Source organism: Mytilus galloprovincialis, chromosome 14 (assembly GCF_965363235.1).
Source record: "Mytilus galloprovincialis chromosome 14, xbMytGall1.hap1.1, whole genome shotgun sequence".
NCBI classification, from domain to species: Eukaryota; Metazoa; Mollusca; class Bivalvia; order Mytilida; family Mytilidae; genus Mytilus; species Mytilus galloprovincialis.
Window position 1 is genome coordinate 3,042,858 of NC_134851.1, and position 16,758 is coordinate 3,059,615.

The 16,758-nt window shown below is 32.1% G+C and overlaps 1 protein-coding gene across 1 annotated transcript; it reads right to left on the minus strand.

Annotated features, from left to right (window-relative positions):
- Positions 1-5,036: 5,036 nt before the first annotated feature.
- On the minus strand, positions 5,037-14,353 carry LOC143059353 (dynein axonemal assembly factor 19-like). Its single transcript, XM_076232835.1, has 4 exons — positions 14,216-14,353; positions 9,657-9,831; positions 8,460-8,598; positions 5,037-5,434 (listed from the first exon to the last, which is right to left on the minus strand). The coding sequence occupies exons 2-4, from the start codon at positions 9,815-9,817 to the stop codon at positions 5,042-5,044; spliced, it is 693 nt and encodes a 230-aa protein (XP_076088950.1). The 5' UTR covers positions 9,818-9,831; positions 14,216-14,353; the 3' UTR covers positions 5,037-5,041.
- Positions 14,354-16,758: the final 2,405 nt, after the last annotated feature.

Consider the following 16,758-nt stretch of genomic DNA (forward strand, 5'->3'; position numbering starts at 1 on the left):
TAACATAAAGGATTATAAACAATTAAAGTACAAGAGTGAACACGCTGAAATGTCTCGCCTTCTTTACTAATCACTGTTATTACACCTCAGTATATTTTTTCTATACAAAAATTAATGAAATAATTGTGCTATTTCATTCCACAAACTATTTGCCAGTTAATAGACTTTACAAAGACTATTTTCCCGGTTAATAGTTTCATCAACATATTTCCCGTAATTTTTCATACTTATTCTTCATTGGACAATAATGACGTCACAAATTTTTTCACTTGAATTTTTGCGCTTGGCAACGGCAATATGATATCGTAATTTTTTTAAATCTATTTGTGTCTGTTCTAGTTTTAAATTAATATATCACTTACCAGAAGCAATAAAGAAAAAGATAAGGAAACTTCGCGACGAATTTTTAAAAGATCTAAATATAGTAAATTGTATTATATGGGTCTGTGTACAATACTTTAGCTAGTCTAGTAGAATTTATTTTGTGCATGGGAGTTTTTCCTAGTCTTGACTCTTGATTACAGTAAATGAAATATTTATAAATACAACCAAAACTAAAAAAAAAAATATAGTTCATCATGTGCATGTTTATGCGACATTTTTCTTTCAGATGATTTATGTGAACTTTTTATAAAGTTGATTTGTTCAGTATAATAAAACACCTAATGACTGGTTGTGCGGGTAATAACAAGTTTGTTGTCCCTTCGCATACCAACTATTGCCCTTGGCTTCGCCTCAAGCAATAGTTGGTATCTTGCTATTACCCTCACACCCAGTCAATAGGTGTATAATATTATGTTGATAGTCAGCTTTATTACAACTGTCACATAAACTTATCATTAACTAAGAAAATTAAACATTGACCAATGAACCATGAAAATGAGGTCAAGGTCAGACGAACCATGCCAGGCATGCATGTACATCTAACAATTCTTACATACAACAAATATGGTTGACCCACTGCTAATAAGAAAAACATACCAAAAACACAAAAAGTTAACAGAGCAATGAACCGTGAAAATGAGGTCAAGATCAAACAAAACCTATGTGACTGACATATAGATAAAAAAAAATATTTCCATACAGCAAATATAGTTGACCTATTGCATATAGTATTAGAAAAAAAGACAAAACAATCAAAATCTTAACATTGACCACTGAACCATGAAAATGAGGTCAAGGTCAGATGACACCTACCAGCTAGACATGTACAACTTACAATCATTCCATACCACCAAATATAGTAGACCCATTAATACAGTATAAGAAAAACATACCAAAACACAAAAGCTTAACTACAACCACTGAACCATGAAAATGAAGTCAAGGTCAGATGACACCTACCAGCTGGACATGTACATCTTACAGTTATTTCATACACCAAATATACTAGACTTATTGCTTATAGTATCTGAAATATGGACTCGACTGATCCGTGAAATGAGGTCCAGGTCAAGTGAAAACTGTCTAAAGGTCATGAGGAACTTGTAAAATACGCACATACCAAATATAGTTAGCTATCTTATTACTTACTAGAACACACCCACGGGTATATACAGCTTGTGAACTGTTGTAGGGTGATTATTTGTAAAATATATTATGTATGGAGAATTTCATAAAAGGTATCAAAAGCCCTCTCCCTTTTTCCAAAGTCCGATATTTGTTTCCTTTCTGTTAAATTTAATTATGTTCGTGTTTCTGGCCTCAAACCAAAATTATTCTTCTCCTTTGTTACAATGCATCTTTTGGTAAAAGTCATATTAAATTAAAAATTTGCACCGCTTCAAACATGAAATAAATATAACTGCTTATATATAGACCATTATTAGTATCATAAAATATGCTTCTATGACAATCCATCAGAGATTTTTCTTTTGAGAGCCTTATTAACATGCCAATGGTAGAATATGAATCTTGTATAAATCACTAAGACCGACTAAGGCTAATTTGAGGGGTGGTCGGATGGGTCCTGATCCCGAAATCCCGGGCTTAAAAACATGAAATCCCGAGATGCAGAATTTAAAGAAATTCATATCCAGAAATCCAGAAATCGAAAAATATTTTCCGGATACCGTAATGATCAATCCCCGAATCCCGAGCTTAAAAACACCCGATCCCGACGTCCCGAAAAAGGTCATGCCTCCCTCTTATCTCTATCTAACTTTCATTTTTGCCAAATCACTACTTTCACTTTCAACAATAGTTTGTTATGTCCCATTTTTGGGCACTATGTTTTCTAGTCTGTGCATCCGTGCGTTCGTCCGTTCGCATGTTCGTCCGTCTGTCCCGCTTCAGGTTAAAGTTTTTGGTCGAGGTAGTTTTGATGGTTTGAAGTCCTTAGTAAATATAGTGCCGATGTGGCATCCGTGTACTATGGACACTGTGATTCTTGTTTCCACATGTTTTACTTATTTTAATATATATGCAACTGGTATGACCCCTTAAAAATTTAACATTTCAAAGAAAACAGTAGTCAGAATACAGAGAGACGCTATATATTAAAGCGGTATAATCGTTGTTTACATGTAGATAAACGCGAAAAATAATTGTCCTCTCTAAGGAGGTATAATAGTTGTGGTTTTTGCGATCTAAACACCATTATATGGAGAACGCTCTGATTGGCTTATTTATTTTTCATTTTTGTTATCTATCAAACGATTGGTTGTACTTGTGCATGTTTCAAACCGGAAGTCTCATCTATGACTAAAAGTCAGTCTGATGACGGAATCATATCCGGATTCTTTTTTTTTTTGTTTTTCTCCAAAATTAACTCAATCTGAATAATCATAAGAATGGATGACAAATGCGAGTATGCATGGTAACTATAGGACACAGAGGCATAATGATTAATTTATTGTGGAAGGAGGATAAGCGACACACAAAATGAAGTCTTCTCGTTTAATAGTATAGATAATAAGAGAGAATTTAAAATTACAAAACATCTTAACTTTTTTTCAAGTAGTCACTGAACCATGAAAATGAGATCAAGGACACTGGACATGTGAACAAAGCAAAAAGGAAATGATGTCTGCCAATACTAATACAATGTCTCATTAGCAATCACACCACTTCTTCTTTTTTATATCTCATACAACTGTATACCAAATACCATCGAAATCTCTTCAGTCGTTCCCTTTAAACAAACCTAAATAAACATTAACTTGTAAACTATGTAAAAGTTTCAAAGTCAATGAGCCAAAATAAAGATGTGGTAGTTATATGATCTCCATGTAAATAAACTGGCAAATGCCCATAAATTTGCATACCATTGATTTAACATTAGTGGTTCATCTTAAACTGACCTTACCACAAACTAATACAAGTAAATTAAGCAAAAGCATCAAAGGCAATGGACCATGACTGAAGGGGGTTGGGGGATAAAACAAATCTCCATAAAAATTAGATATGTCAATGCTTATTCGTGTACAGTTGCATACCAAATATCATTGACATACCACTAGTGCTTCCAATGAACTGACCTAATCACAAAATAATACATGTAAACTAAGCAAAGTTTCAAAGTCAATAAATCATGACTGAGGGGAAGGGGCCAAATAATCTCCTTGGTTAGGATGTTGGAGATGTGCCAATGCTAACTGCATACTGATATCAGTGACCTAAATTGTACCACTAGTCACGGTGCATAACCATAACGGCCACTTCTGGCGGAAACAGATACTGCCACCAAAACCAACGGCGACTTTCAGCGTTTTTCCAATGATGGACTATGACGACGATCCGAATAATGACGATTTAGACAATTCTGTTAGGTAAGTGATATTATTGCTGTGTCCACGGAATCCTCAGATGTTTTTTTGTCATCTAGAAACCACTTATCCCAACGAAGATGTATTCCTTTTTATATTTGATTAGCATTTTAAACTAGTGACTATGTGTTGTGCAACTCTTTTTCCACCAAAATGATAATTATTTCCGCTTTAATTAGAACAGTATTAGCCATACTTACATGGTTTCGACGTAAACTTTCTTTTGTTAAAAACATTTTGTGCATAATTCAAGATTTAAAGTCAAACTCCTTCCTTTTCAAAATTATTAGAAACGGACCCTTTCACCTAGACCCGTTTCTTATAATAAGAACCGTGCTAGTGGTTCACCATAAACTAGACCTAATCACAAACTAATACATTGTTGACACCTTTGTATTACATTTTGACTTCGTCAAGGGCGAGACAAAAATATAAATGAACTTCATGCTATCAACTCATTCTTAGAAAGGAAAACTTATATAGAACAACATGATGAGAAGATGTGATATTGACCTTGACCTTAGATATGATGACCACATTATCTGAAGTGATTTCATTGAAAACTGAAGGAGGATTTGATTACACAAAACTTGTATCTGCTTCAATAAATATGAAAAAAAATGTCTCTAAATACCAGTTGCTAAGAAAACAACAGGCTTTCAAGAGACTGAATCGCTCACCTATATTTTTAAATGTTAGCAAACAGTTTGCCAAACTTGATGAACAAATTGTGTAAAATTGTCTTTAAAGGGCAATAACTCCTTAAGGGGTTAATTGACAATTTTGGTCATATTAACTTTTTTGTAGATCTTACTTTGCTGAACAGTATTGTTGTTTACAGTTTATATCTATCTATAACATGTATAATAATATTCAAGATAATAACAAAAAACTGCAAAATTTTGTTAAAACTATCAATTCGGTGACAGCAATCCAACAATGGGTTGTTAGAGGAGAAGATTTTTTAAATAGTTTACGACGAAAGACTACCACGAAGACAGACGAAGATGAAGACAGATGACGACATCGACATATAATTTTAGATTGAATTCAGTATTCATTGAAATTACAAAACACCAGCCCCCTATTTCTTTGAATAAAAATATTTTTCACTTTAAATCTACCAAAAAAGGTTAGATTCACTAATATCGCCCATAATTCTACTATTATCAACATATACATGTACACCTCCCTCAACCTTTGCTCAAAGTGTAGTTCTGTCACACATATTCCTTGAGGCAATTTCAAGCTTAAAAACAAATTAAACAATAAAGTTATTTTTGTTTTATTTGATAGAGTTCAGACAAACTATCCAGTTTTACCATCATTTCTTCACTGTCTTTAAATGATGTCCTTAACTTATCAAATAATGTATAACACAGGTCCTTTTCTTTAGAACTTAAAAATTGTACAGAGAGTGAAAATCGGTTTGTCTGGCTAAGTCCTTTAAGTATTAGTACAACTTTTTCATTGTCACTATCAACTATTTTGTTTTCAAGTGCTTTTACGATGTCACCAAGAAGTCCAAAACTAATTTCTGTCTTGAAAATGTTTGCTAAATTTTCTCCACCTATACTGATGAGATATATATACTGCTCCCCGAGGGATTTCAAGTACCGTCTCCAATACTGAACAAACTCCTGGCCTGTTTTTGGAATATTTTTGTTCTGAAATAGAAATTAAGGAAAGTGATTTAAAATTATCATTATACAATTTAAATACAACATTTATCATAGATACATAAATCTAATTATTTAGGTTTAATACAGACTTTCAAAGATGATTAATAAAAAAAACATAGTAAATTACATGGAAAGAATTTTCAGTACAAATATAATCCTTTGAATATGACAGTTGTGGGTAATTAGCCCAACTTTTATCATACATTTTTTTTTATTCCTAGATTTTCATGTACAATTTGTAGCTTGTGTGTTTCAAAGCAACATTCTTTTTTTATTTGGTGTTCCGGTATAAAATTTTGGCAACTTGAAGCTACCTGGTTTCTAGGTGTAATACCACCAAATCATGGTACGTCACATCTGATTGTATATGAAAATAGGTCTAAAAAAAATATTCCCTTGAATTTGACAGTTGTAGGTAATTAATCCTACATTTTAATGCAGTAAAACATTTCTGTTTCATTAACATAATTTTGTCTTGAGTATTTCAAATCACTATTATTTCATTACTTGGGATTTCTATAGAATATTTTGTAAACTTGAGGTTTACATGGTTCCTAAACCTTGTACACAGGTTAGATAAGGAGAGAAATTTGATTGAGTAACTTCCAGTGATGGTTATTCTCTTATATGCAATGAAATGTTATGTGAAATTTTTTCTACAGTACTGGACAGGATAAAACTTTACTCATGCCAAGTATTTCTTTATTTGAAACAAAGATAAATTCTGCACATTTTTTTTAAAAGTGCAAATTTAACAAAGACTAATAGGGGAAAATCAATGGTGGTTTTACACCTTCTAAAGCTTGTAAATGGAAAAGAGGCAAAAGGTTTGCTTGGATTATAATTACTTCCAAAGATGGTTATTTTTGTAATGAAGTGTGAATTTTTTCTGCAGTACTGTAGTGTACGCATCCATTTTTTTTACATTAAAAAGGTTATCAAATATACACCTTAATTAACACATAATAGGAAATTAACCCTGGATTTCATTTTAAAAAAATCTGAGTCTTAAACAGGTCTCCTGTGTGTTTCAAAGCAGTTCCTTTTTCATTTGGTGTTCCTATAAAATATTTTGGAAAACTTGAGGTAACCTGTTTTTCCAGCTAATGTTTATCAGTCGTTTATTTACTAATGAAAATTTATCTGTACTTAAATATTTAGGGAGCTATATTATTACATGTCTAGATGTTAGACAAAATGTTAATTTATGTATGTAATAACAATGATAATTGTAATCATGGTAACGATTTTATAGTTCTGATCCTGCCTGGAATTAAATGTATGTGATTTTTATAGAATGAAGATAATAACATCTGTCTGATCTTTTTAATGTTTCATTTCAATATATAAAATAGTTTTTCTCTTCCAAATCATGATGTATTGTTTTATGTGTACATGTTATACTGCCTATCAAGGGCCCTTGATTGGAATAATAAATATTCTTATTCTTAGGCCACACCAATTTGATCCCTTGTTCGACGGACCCGCCCGCACCTATTTTTTTCAAAACAGATTTTTTTTATTTTTTTATATTCCCGCTTCCCGCAACCGGAATTGTAATCATGTCCATTTCCTGCACCGTTTTTTTTTTGTAAATATTATAAAAAGATATCAACATTTGTTAAATCACAGTCTAACCTGTATATAACGATTTTAAACACAAAAGCACCCCACCACACTGTGTAAATATCTGTGAGAATATTTGTTTCAGCATGAAACCTGGAGTGCTCCGATAAAAAGTTACAACAGCGGGTATTTCCGTGAAGAACAAAAAATTGATTTCTTTCCCCCTTACTTATATTCCCTATTAAAAAATGTTCGTTGTTAGAATAAAGTACAAAGAAGGATTTGCCTTCAACTGCAATTATATTGTTTGCTGGCGAAACAAAACTATCCATAGCCGCTGCATGTTTATGCACCTGTCCTGATTGATTCAGGAGCATGTCGTTCAGCAGTTATCGTTTGTTGATGTTGTTCATTGGTATTTTCCCGTTTGGATATATAAATTAGATCGTTGGTTTTCCTGTTCGATTTGTGTACGCTAATAATTTTGGGGTACTTTATAGCTTGCTGTTTGGTCTGTATCAAAGGCCTGTGTAAAAGGCCGTACTTTGACCTGTGTTTGTTATTATCAGGTTGAGAACAACCCTCCCTCAGACAAGGGGTCATTTTACTGGTGTAGAAAAGAAAATAGAAATACCAAGGATTTGTATAGTTCTTCTATACAAAACCTTTGAACACTTAGAATTTTGTACTCAAAAAGAGGAGAGTTACATCATATTTTAAACAAATTTTTCTAAAAGAGGGGTCCACTTATTTTGAATAATATTAAACTTTTAAAGTAAATGTGTTAACATGGTTAAAGTCCAGGAATATTACTAAATTCTTGGACATGTTTTGACCATTTAATACCAGATAGATATATAGTTCTATGAGAAAATATGAGCCCTTTTGTACAAACAAATATATTAAAACTTATATTGATCCCTCATAAAACATGTAAAAGGGATATTTATAACATTAAGGGGTTGCCCCCAAACTGATTATGATTTGGATGGAGAATTGTCTCATTGTCAGTCACACATACATAGACCAGATTTAATTATTTCTTGGTGAACAGGGAAAAAATACTTCAGAAATTAAAGAAATGTCAAAGTACAAGTGATAAATCAAGTTTTAATATTGTCAAAACCTATTATTTTATGTTTACAAAAAAAAATTATAATCGCTCGCCTTTACTTTTCAAGCTTCGCCTCAAAAATTTGCAAATTAAATATTTTTTTATTAAAATTTTCAAATCGCTCGCTCGCCCCAAATTTTGGAGTCCAAAAATCCGTAGAACAAGAAATTAAATTGGTGTGGCCTTATTATTCTTTATGCCTGCCAAATTTTTTTTAATTGTTTTTTTTTTGTTAATTTGGCAGATAGTTTTCTCATTTAAATTGTTTCATATTTAGCCAGGTTTCACTGTATATAATTTTTTACATTTTATTTAATACACTAAATATACCTTATCAATTTGTCCCATTTCTGACTGTTCTGTTTCAGAATTTTTAGCTGCAGCAACATTCCAAGGTTGATTGAATTGAACACTTTCCATTTTGTCACCTTTCTCCAGGGGTTTCAGATGTGAAGCTTTGACAATATCTCTAAAATATATCATTATAACTTAAAATATAATTATAGATTATCGTTAATCATTTCAACGAGATTGATTTTCTCGCTTGAGTCGGTACACAAAAAGCGAGAAAAGCAATCGAGTTGAGATGACCAATGATAATCTGTTTATTGCTATTTTACCTATGACGACGTTGTCAATTTCATTAGCAACGCCATGTGCCCCTTAGTTTCTAGTGATAATTTTCTATCTCAAGCGAGTATTATGATATGAAAAATTATCACAAAAAAGATCATCGGAAAAATGAAAAAAATAGCGATAAAGAAGGAAATCTCTAGGTTTCTAAACCTGGTGCAAGAAAGAAGCTGCAATATTTTGTGTTTATTGTGTCTACTAAGTAAAACTAGGTTTTCTCTTGGAGAGAGTGGTTAAACATTTGTATGTTTTGTCTTCTTTGTGAGTTGATTTCTTGCCCCAATCAGAATGAGATTTTTTCTATTATACATGTACCACTGTACCAGGCTATAGGGAGGTTTTGCGTACTTGTAATCACATATTGTATATGTCTGTCCTAAGTCAGGAACCTGTACCTATCCCAATTTTTGCAATAATAAAAATATATCACATACAGTTCTGAATTTACAGTATAACAATTTCATTTACAAGTAAACAAACCTAAATTCATCATAAGTTGCTACTTTTTGATGTACTGCTCTAAACTTAGCAATTGACAAGTTTACAAACCTAAATTCATTATTAGTCGCTACTATTTGATGTACTGCTCTAAACTTAGCAATTGACAAGTTTACAAACCTAAATTCATCATAAGTTGCTACTTTTTGATGTACTGCTCTAAACTTAGCAATTGACAAGTTTACAAACCTAAATTCATCATAAGTCGCTACTTTTTGATGTACTGCTCTAAACTTAGCAATTGACAAGTTTACAAATCTAAATTCATCATTAGTCGCTACTATTTGATGTACTGCTCTAAACTTAGCAATTGACAAGTTTACACACCTAAATTCATCATAAGTTGCTACTTTTTGATGTACTGCTCTAAACTTAGCAATTGACAAGTTTACAAACCTAAATTCATCATAAGTCGCTACTTTTTGATGTACTGCTCTAAACTTAGCATCATTCTCTCTCCAGTATCTCTGATCAGCATCCACCGCAGCATGTAATTCTTTCTCTAACTTCTCAAAGTTGAGGGATTCATCATCATGGGATTTTGGTTTGTCAGCCATTTTAATTAAGAAATCTGAAATGAAAACAGGAATTATAAATTTGCAATGAGATGTTCATTTTTTTGTTCTTTATTAGTTTTCATGACCTTCTCCATTTTGAATTTGCCTAGAATTTTTTTTAATTTTGATTTGTTTTGTTATACATTTACCATTTACTTTCGCTTCTCATGTTTTGTAAACTATTATTTAATTTGTAAACCCTAACCAGGCATATGCATTGTGGAAGGGTGACCTGTAATTCTTTGGTCAGATGGCTTAAATGGATAGGTCTGACATTTTCAATCATATAATTTCAACTCCTACATAATATTTTTTTTCAATAATCAATTTGTTTCTGCATATTAACCATGATAACACATGCATGGCAGTACCTTTCCAATTACTATTTATGTGTATGAAATATAAGTGTTTTTGTAATTTGTAACACTTTACAGTGACTGGAAAGGGTAGAAAATTTCATCAGATGAGAAAATGCTGACACATGGCTGAAGACACCTGGAAACATCACCAGATCATTTGATATCTCATCTTAAAAAATGTACATGTACATCTATCATGCTTATAAAAAGAAACCGAGATTTAGATATTTCCGTTTCTGGATAAAAAAAAATATTATTTTGTGAAATGTGAAATGAAATAAAAATATATGGTAACACTGTAGTTAATTAATAAAGATACTATTTCATGTATTTCTGTATTGGCCTTGTTATTGGTCCTTGGCCACCTGATTTAGCCTTCGGCTTCACCTCAGGCCAATACAGCAAGCCTCTGACTAATTACAAGGCCAATACAGATATATAAACGTGATAATATCAAAACATTATAATTATTACAATCAAATTAAGGTGGCACAGCAGTGCTTGAACTGTTCACCTTTATAACTGATAAATTACTCTTCAACTGAAACATGGCAATTACATCTACGCTTTTTAAAAGCATCTGGATGGGGGAAGACAGGTCTATTCTTAATATGTTGGATTATTATTTACATTTATTCTTTTTTTTTATCTTATTTGTCCTTTTAGATTATAAAAATGCAGAAAACAATATGTCTTAAATGTATACCCAGTATAGATCTTTTTTAAAACATGTTTAAGAAAATATATGCATGTTATAAATGAGGAACGTGATGTGTTTGTAAATTTAAAAAATATAAACGAAGAAAATTATTGACTGTTTTAATCTGATTTACAACTGCGTTATATATACAGCATTACTTTTGTTTGAGAATTGAAATGGGAAATGTATCAAAGAGACAACAACCCGACCATAGAGCAGACAACAGCTGAAGGCTACCAATGGGTCTTCAATGCCGTGAGAAACTCTCACACCCGGAGTCGTCCTTCAGCTGGCCCCTAAACAAATATTTTCTAGTTCAGTGATAATGGACCTCATAACATGTACTAAATTCCAAATCATACACAAGAAACTAAAACTAAAAATTCATAACTGTTTTTTTTTTTTTTCAATTAAGCAAAATAAGGGAAGATAACTCAATTCTAAATTTTAAAACTAATTTACAAAGAAGTCATTGGTCATGTAAGTAAGAATGCTGAAGTCAAGAATGACAACAAGCTGTCCTTAAGTTTCCAACATTGTTTTTTTAATATTTTGGTAATGGTATAAGGCATAAATTAAAATATGGGGTATTTTTTTTCACTGTTAAATCAATAACTTTAACCTAAGTAGAATTTTAATTTATAAAATTGATGTAAATAGCACATAATTTTAATCACTTGGTTTTAAAATTCACAGTTTTACTTGTATATAAAGTTTTTTAAACTTAACACCCCATCACACTGTAAATATCTATGTAAATATTTTAAAACCATCCCAAGTGGTAGTGCCCCAATATATAATGGAGGAAAATACCTGAACAGAACAAAACAGAACTGTCGAATTCAGAAGCATCAGTTCATGAATTGGTATCAAGGGCTTGCAGCATCAACAACAATATTATTATTTAACGCTAAAGAAATTTTTGGAGGGAAAACTTTTTTAAAACTTTTTGAAAAGGTTGCAGCATTTCATTGTCTTTAAGTGAGTCTGGTGAAGAGGAACCCTGAAAACAATCAAATCATTAGGTATCATTTAGAAAGTGTTAACTCTTAATACCTTTTAATCGACATTAGTGTTATCTGTTTGTGGGACCATGCTCACCGTATATGTACAATGTATGCCAGGGGGTATCAGGTCTGTTTGCGCCCAATATACTTTCGCACACTACATATATTCCTACCTACATTGTACATGTTGACCCCAGAAGTCTCTTCACACCCTACACGTTCGAGCCTAATTTGTATGAGAATTTCAGTGGAATTATTAGATATTTTTTATACATATATACCAACATCATGACCATGACCAAACAATTTTATTTTCTTGAATAAAATTTGAGGAATTATCATATAAATGTTTTGTTTTATTAATTTGATGATTAATTATTAAATGTTAATTATGTATGATTACTGCTTATTGGCATTTGTAAACAGCCTAATTTGGTGTTATTTTTTAGTGCATTGTATAAAAATCATGATTGTTGTTTTAAGTCTTTTAACTTACTTTGATGTAAATAACTCATAAAATAGAGAATTGAAATGGTATTTATATGCATATATTTAGCTTGGTATGACTAAAACTTTGAAGATTTTAAATAAAAAAGATGAGATATAATTGTTTTTAACAGCTTGTCCCCTTTGATCTCATGTGTGTTTGGACAAGTATGACAATATGATAGCTAAATATTTGTAGCAATACACTTTCCAAATCTCGTTTACAATTTAATATGAAGCAGGCATTACCTGTGAAAGGGGACAAAGTCTATATGAATTTTTTTTTTTTTGTAACTTCAAAATCTGTTAAAAAAGAAACATAAATACAGTAATAATTCTGATTTTGGTTCTTTTGCTATGGATTTTACTAATTTTTTGTGATGTTATTTCATTTATGACGTCATGTTCAATGAAGACAAAGAAACGCGATTATCAGGTAACGTTTATTCATATCAAAGACCACCAAGAATTATTAAAAATGAAATTGGTAGTGTTCCTGAGTTCCAATATGTTACTAGGGTGTGAAAAGACTTTATGTGTGAAAGTATAGTGTGTGAACATGAAATGGGGCAAACGTGAATGGGAGCGAGCTGGTCTGGATTCCCTACAGGTAGGACAGGTTGAAGATTTGAAATGTGAACTTTCCAACTACATTTGCATGTTATGTGTACGAAAACAGGCACTTATTCTATTCATTAGATGGAATCCGGGTCCGTCCGCCCTGATTTCGTTTCGCCCTAGTTACTGTTCGCCCTAGTTTCTTTTCGCCCTGAGACCGTTCGCCCTGATACCTGTTCGCCCCTGGTATGTTCGCCCTGATTTTTATTTTTTATTATAGTGTTGTGTTGTTTGTATTTAATTGAATATGTTGAAGTCAGTCTACAATTTCGCCGAATATTTACGATTTCTATTTTTTAGTATAGTATTGTGTTGTGTGTATTTAATTGAATATGTTGAAGTCAGTCTACAATTTCGCCGAATATTTACGATGTATTATGTTGTATACAGCTAGCTGCTACTAGGTTATAAGTTCCTGTAAATTTTAGGACTACAAGATATTGTGACTTCAAGGTATTGAGAACTAAGTTAGTATCTGTATGTGCACCGGTTCCATAATCCACTTCCATATAACAAATTTGTAAAAACACACTTGAGATCAAAGAAGCCAAGCTGCGAAAATAATTTCCCTTTCATGCCTAACAATTTGTACATCAGTGTTTTTACCCATCCAAGCTGACTATTTTATTTGAGAAAAATGTTATTTTCATTATTAATCCATCAAGGACATATACCAATCAGTGATATCTAATTATACCTAATCAGCAATCAAAATTCAATCAACTGTAATTAAAAGTAATTATAAAATAAAGTGTAACAATGAAGCCAAGAATTTTATTTAATTAATATTCTGTATTTATCTTTTAATAGATATAAATTTTAATATATATAAATATATATTTCTTTCATTAATGTAACATATACATATCATAAATGAAAATAGGGCGAACGAACCCAGGGCGAACGGATTACCAGGGCGAACAAACTCAGTGCGAACGAACCTAGGGCGAACATGTAATCAGGGCGAACGATCACGATACCCATTAGATGTCGCTATGGTATATAAATAGTCGACTTTCTCACCGATAGAGACACAGGCACTTGTTTCTATCCATTGGGAGACCTCGTAATTATATGTGGATAGGGGGTCTTCCAATGGATAGAAACAAGTGCCTGTAGTCTGTAGAAAGAAACCAGTCAGTCAAGTGCCGGTGTGTCCGAACCTGTAAACATGACAATAGGAAACGCTTTTGAAACGCAATTATAAACAAAAAGCCCTTTATTTTACCTTATGCTGTCTTTCAGACTAATGTTTTGTATAATTATAAAACAAAACTTTTGATAAAATGTACGAAAACTGCCCTTTTCTTCTCAAAAACATGCGTAATATTTAAAAAAATTCCAAGCGTCCTTATCAACAGGCAAGTCTAGGTCAATCATGTGCTTAAGGTAAACAAAAGTTGTTAACGGATTGGAAACGGGTATTTTCCGTATTCTAATTACCATATTAAAAACGACTTTGTTTCCATTCTGATGATTTTTACAATTTGAATTATCAGGGTTTTCAAAATAAGCCCTGCTGAGATAAGTACACATTAACTTTGAATAAAGATATTCTTTGTTAAAAAAACCAAAAACTACCGAACCGGGCAGCAGGTTACCAAATTTTTTTTGCACGATTAAAAGATTTTCTAGTTGTCAGATTACTTCGGCGAAATGTGTAATTACTTTGGAAGCAAGTTAACTCGTACCAACGGAAACTCGTACCATGTTAACTCGTACCAAAAAAGTTAACTCGTACCACTAGGATGTCGTACCACTGCAAACTCGTACCATCAAAAATATATTAAAAATTACGAATATTTTATGTTATTTATTTTGTAAACTGAATAATATTAATGTTGAATTACTTGAATTTTATAGACAAAAATACGAATGTTTTTCTAAAAGCTTTATTTTTTAAGCTGATATTTCAAAGTAGTTGTAATCCAGAAGAAAGAAAAAACATTGCTTTAACTGTACCTTAAGTTGAATATCTATATCCAAAGTAAAGTAATCAATGCTGTAATCCATGATCACAAATTGAATGCTATGTTTACAATTGTTGAAAGCCATGTGCTTTTTGGCGGGAAAATTCGGGAACAGGAAACGGTTACATTTCATTGTAACTTGTTATTTATAAAAAGTAAGAATTTCATTTTGGAAAGCATTTTGATTAAGTGCTAGGATTTATTCATGAAAAATTAATTTGGAATGATTAAAAATTAAATTCAATAATAATCAGTAAAAGTTTAAAAAAGTCAAAGGAGACAACAAAGCAAATCTGCCACGGTATTTTCTATCCAATAGACAGGGAAAATTAGCTGCAAATTGGTCATTGTACTTTCAAATTATATACATTTTACAGACTTGAGAGGTATTGAGTGAAAGTAAATTACATACATCATTAAACACCATTTAAATAAGTTGGTACGAGTTAGCAGTGGTACGAGTTTGCATTGGTACGAGTTTTTGTAAAGTGGTACGAGTTGACGTTGGTACGAGTTTACAATGGTACGGGATAACTATAATTCATTACTTTTAATTCGGACTTTAGTTTAAACTTCTCCGTCATTCTTTTCCTTTGGTGGAGAGTGGTCTGAATGGTTATTCATTCTTTGAATGATAAATGTTTTAAACAATCATTGATGTATCTCAAATATTGTTAGCTGTTTTCTTATATAACCAGCTGATAACTGCTAGCAAGGACGTACGTCCTTGCTGCTAGTACATATCAGTAATTATTTGATTCTTTTATGTTGTCCGCAGACCGCAGCATATTTTCATAGTATGGGCCTACTTTTCAAATAATGAATATTATATTCAACTCTTTTCAAAGAACCTGCCGAAAATAAAAAAAAAAAAACTATATATTGCAAGTGCCGTCAAAATGGAAATTTCTATAGAACTATGATATGCTATTTTTCCGGCTTGAATAAGGAATGGATATTTAAATCAGAGCCGGCAAAATAACCACTGCCTATTTATTAATACCGTACAGCCTCACGTCATTTGTCTTTCAAAACCTTCATAAGAACCTTAACATAACAATAAAGTATATAGGATTGTGTTAGTGCCTGCCATGATGTGTTTGTCTGTGCGTATTCACGCACTGTGCTTTCAGTGTATATTCTACATTGCGTGGCTAGACTGAGGTGTATGGGAAAGGTTAAGCTTTAGCCTTTAAGCCCCATTTGTGAACCTGTCCCTAATCAGGAATATATAGCCTTTGTTAGACTTGTGTGTGATTTTTAAAATTTGGGTACATTTGTATCTTTCGAAGTGTACAATGGTGTCGATTTCACATAACTAGAGGCCAGCTGCAGACCACTTCAGTGTGCAGGAATTTCTTGTTGCGTTGAATAATGTGTTTTCTGCTCTTTGATCGGGTTGATGTCACTATGACACATTCTCCTTTTGCATTCTCTATTCTATTAATAAAAAAAAGTAAAATACACAAAAAAAGAGCTTCAAGGAAAGTAAAAAACGGAAAGTCCCTTAACAAATGGCAAAATCCAAACCTCAAACAAATCAAACCAAAGGAAACCAATTGTCGTATTCCCAACTTGGAACAGTTTTTTCCTGATGTTGAAAATGGCCCGTTAAATCAAACCTGGTCTTCAAACTCGCTAAACCTCTCACTTGTATGTAAGTCGCATAATATTACTTTATATTGTCAACAATGTGTGAGCAAAACGAATTATTGCCTTTTCTGCTTTAGGGCAAGGCGTTGTCTTCGCTCATCTTCTATTAAAATTTTGTCGATATGCTTAGATCCTGTATACTATACTA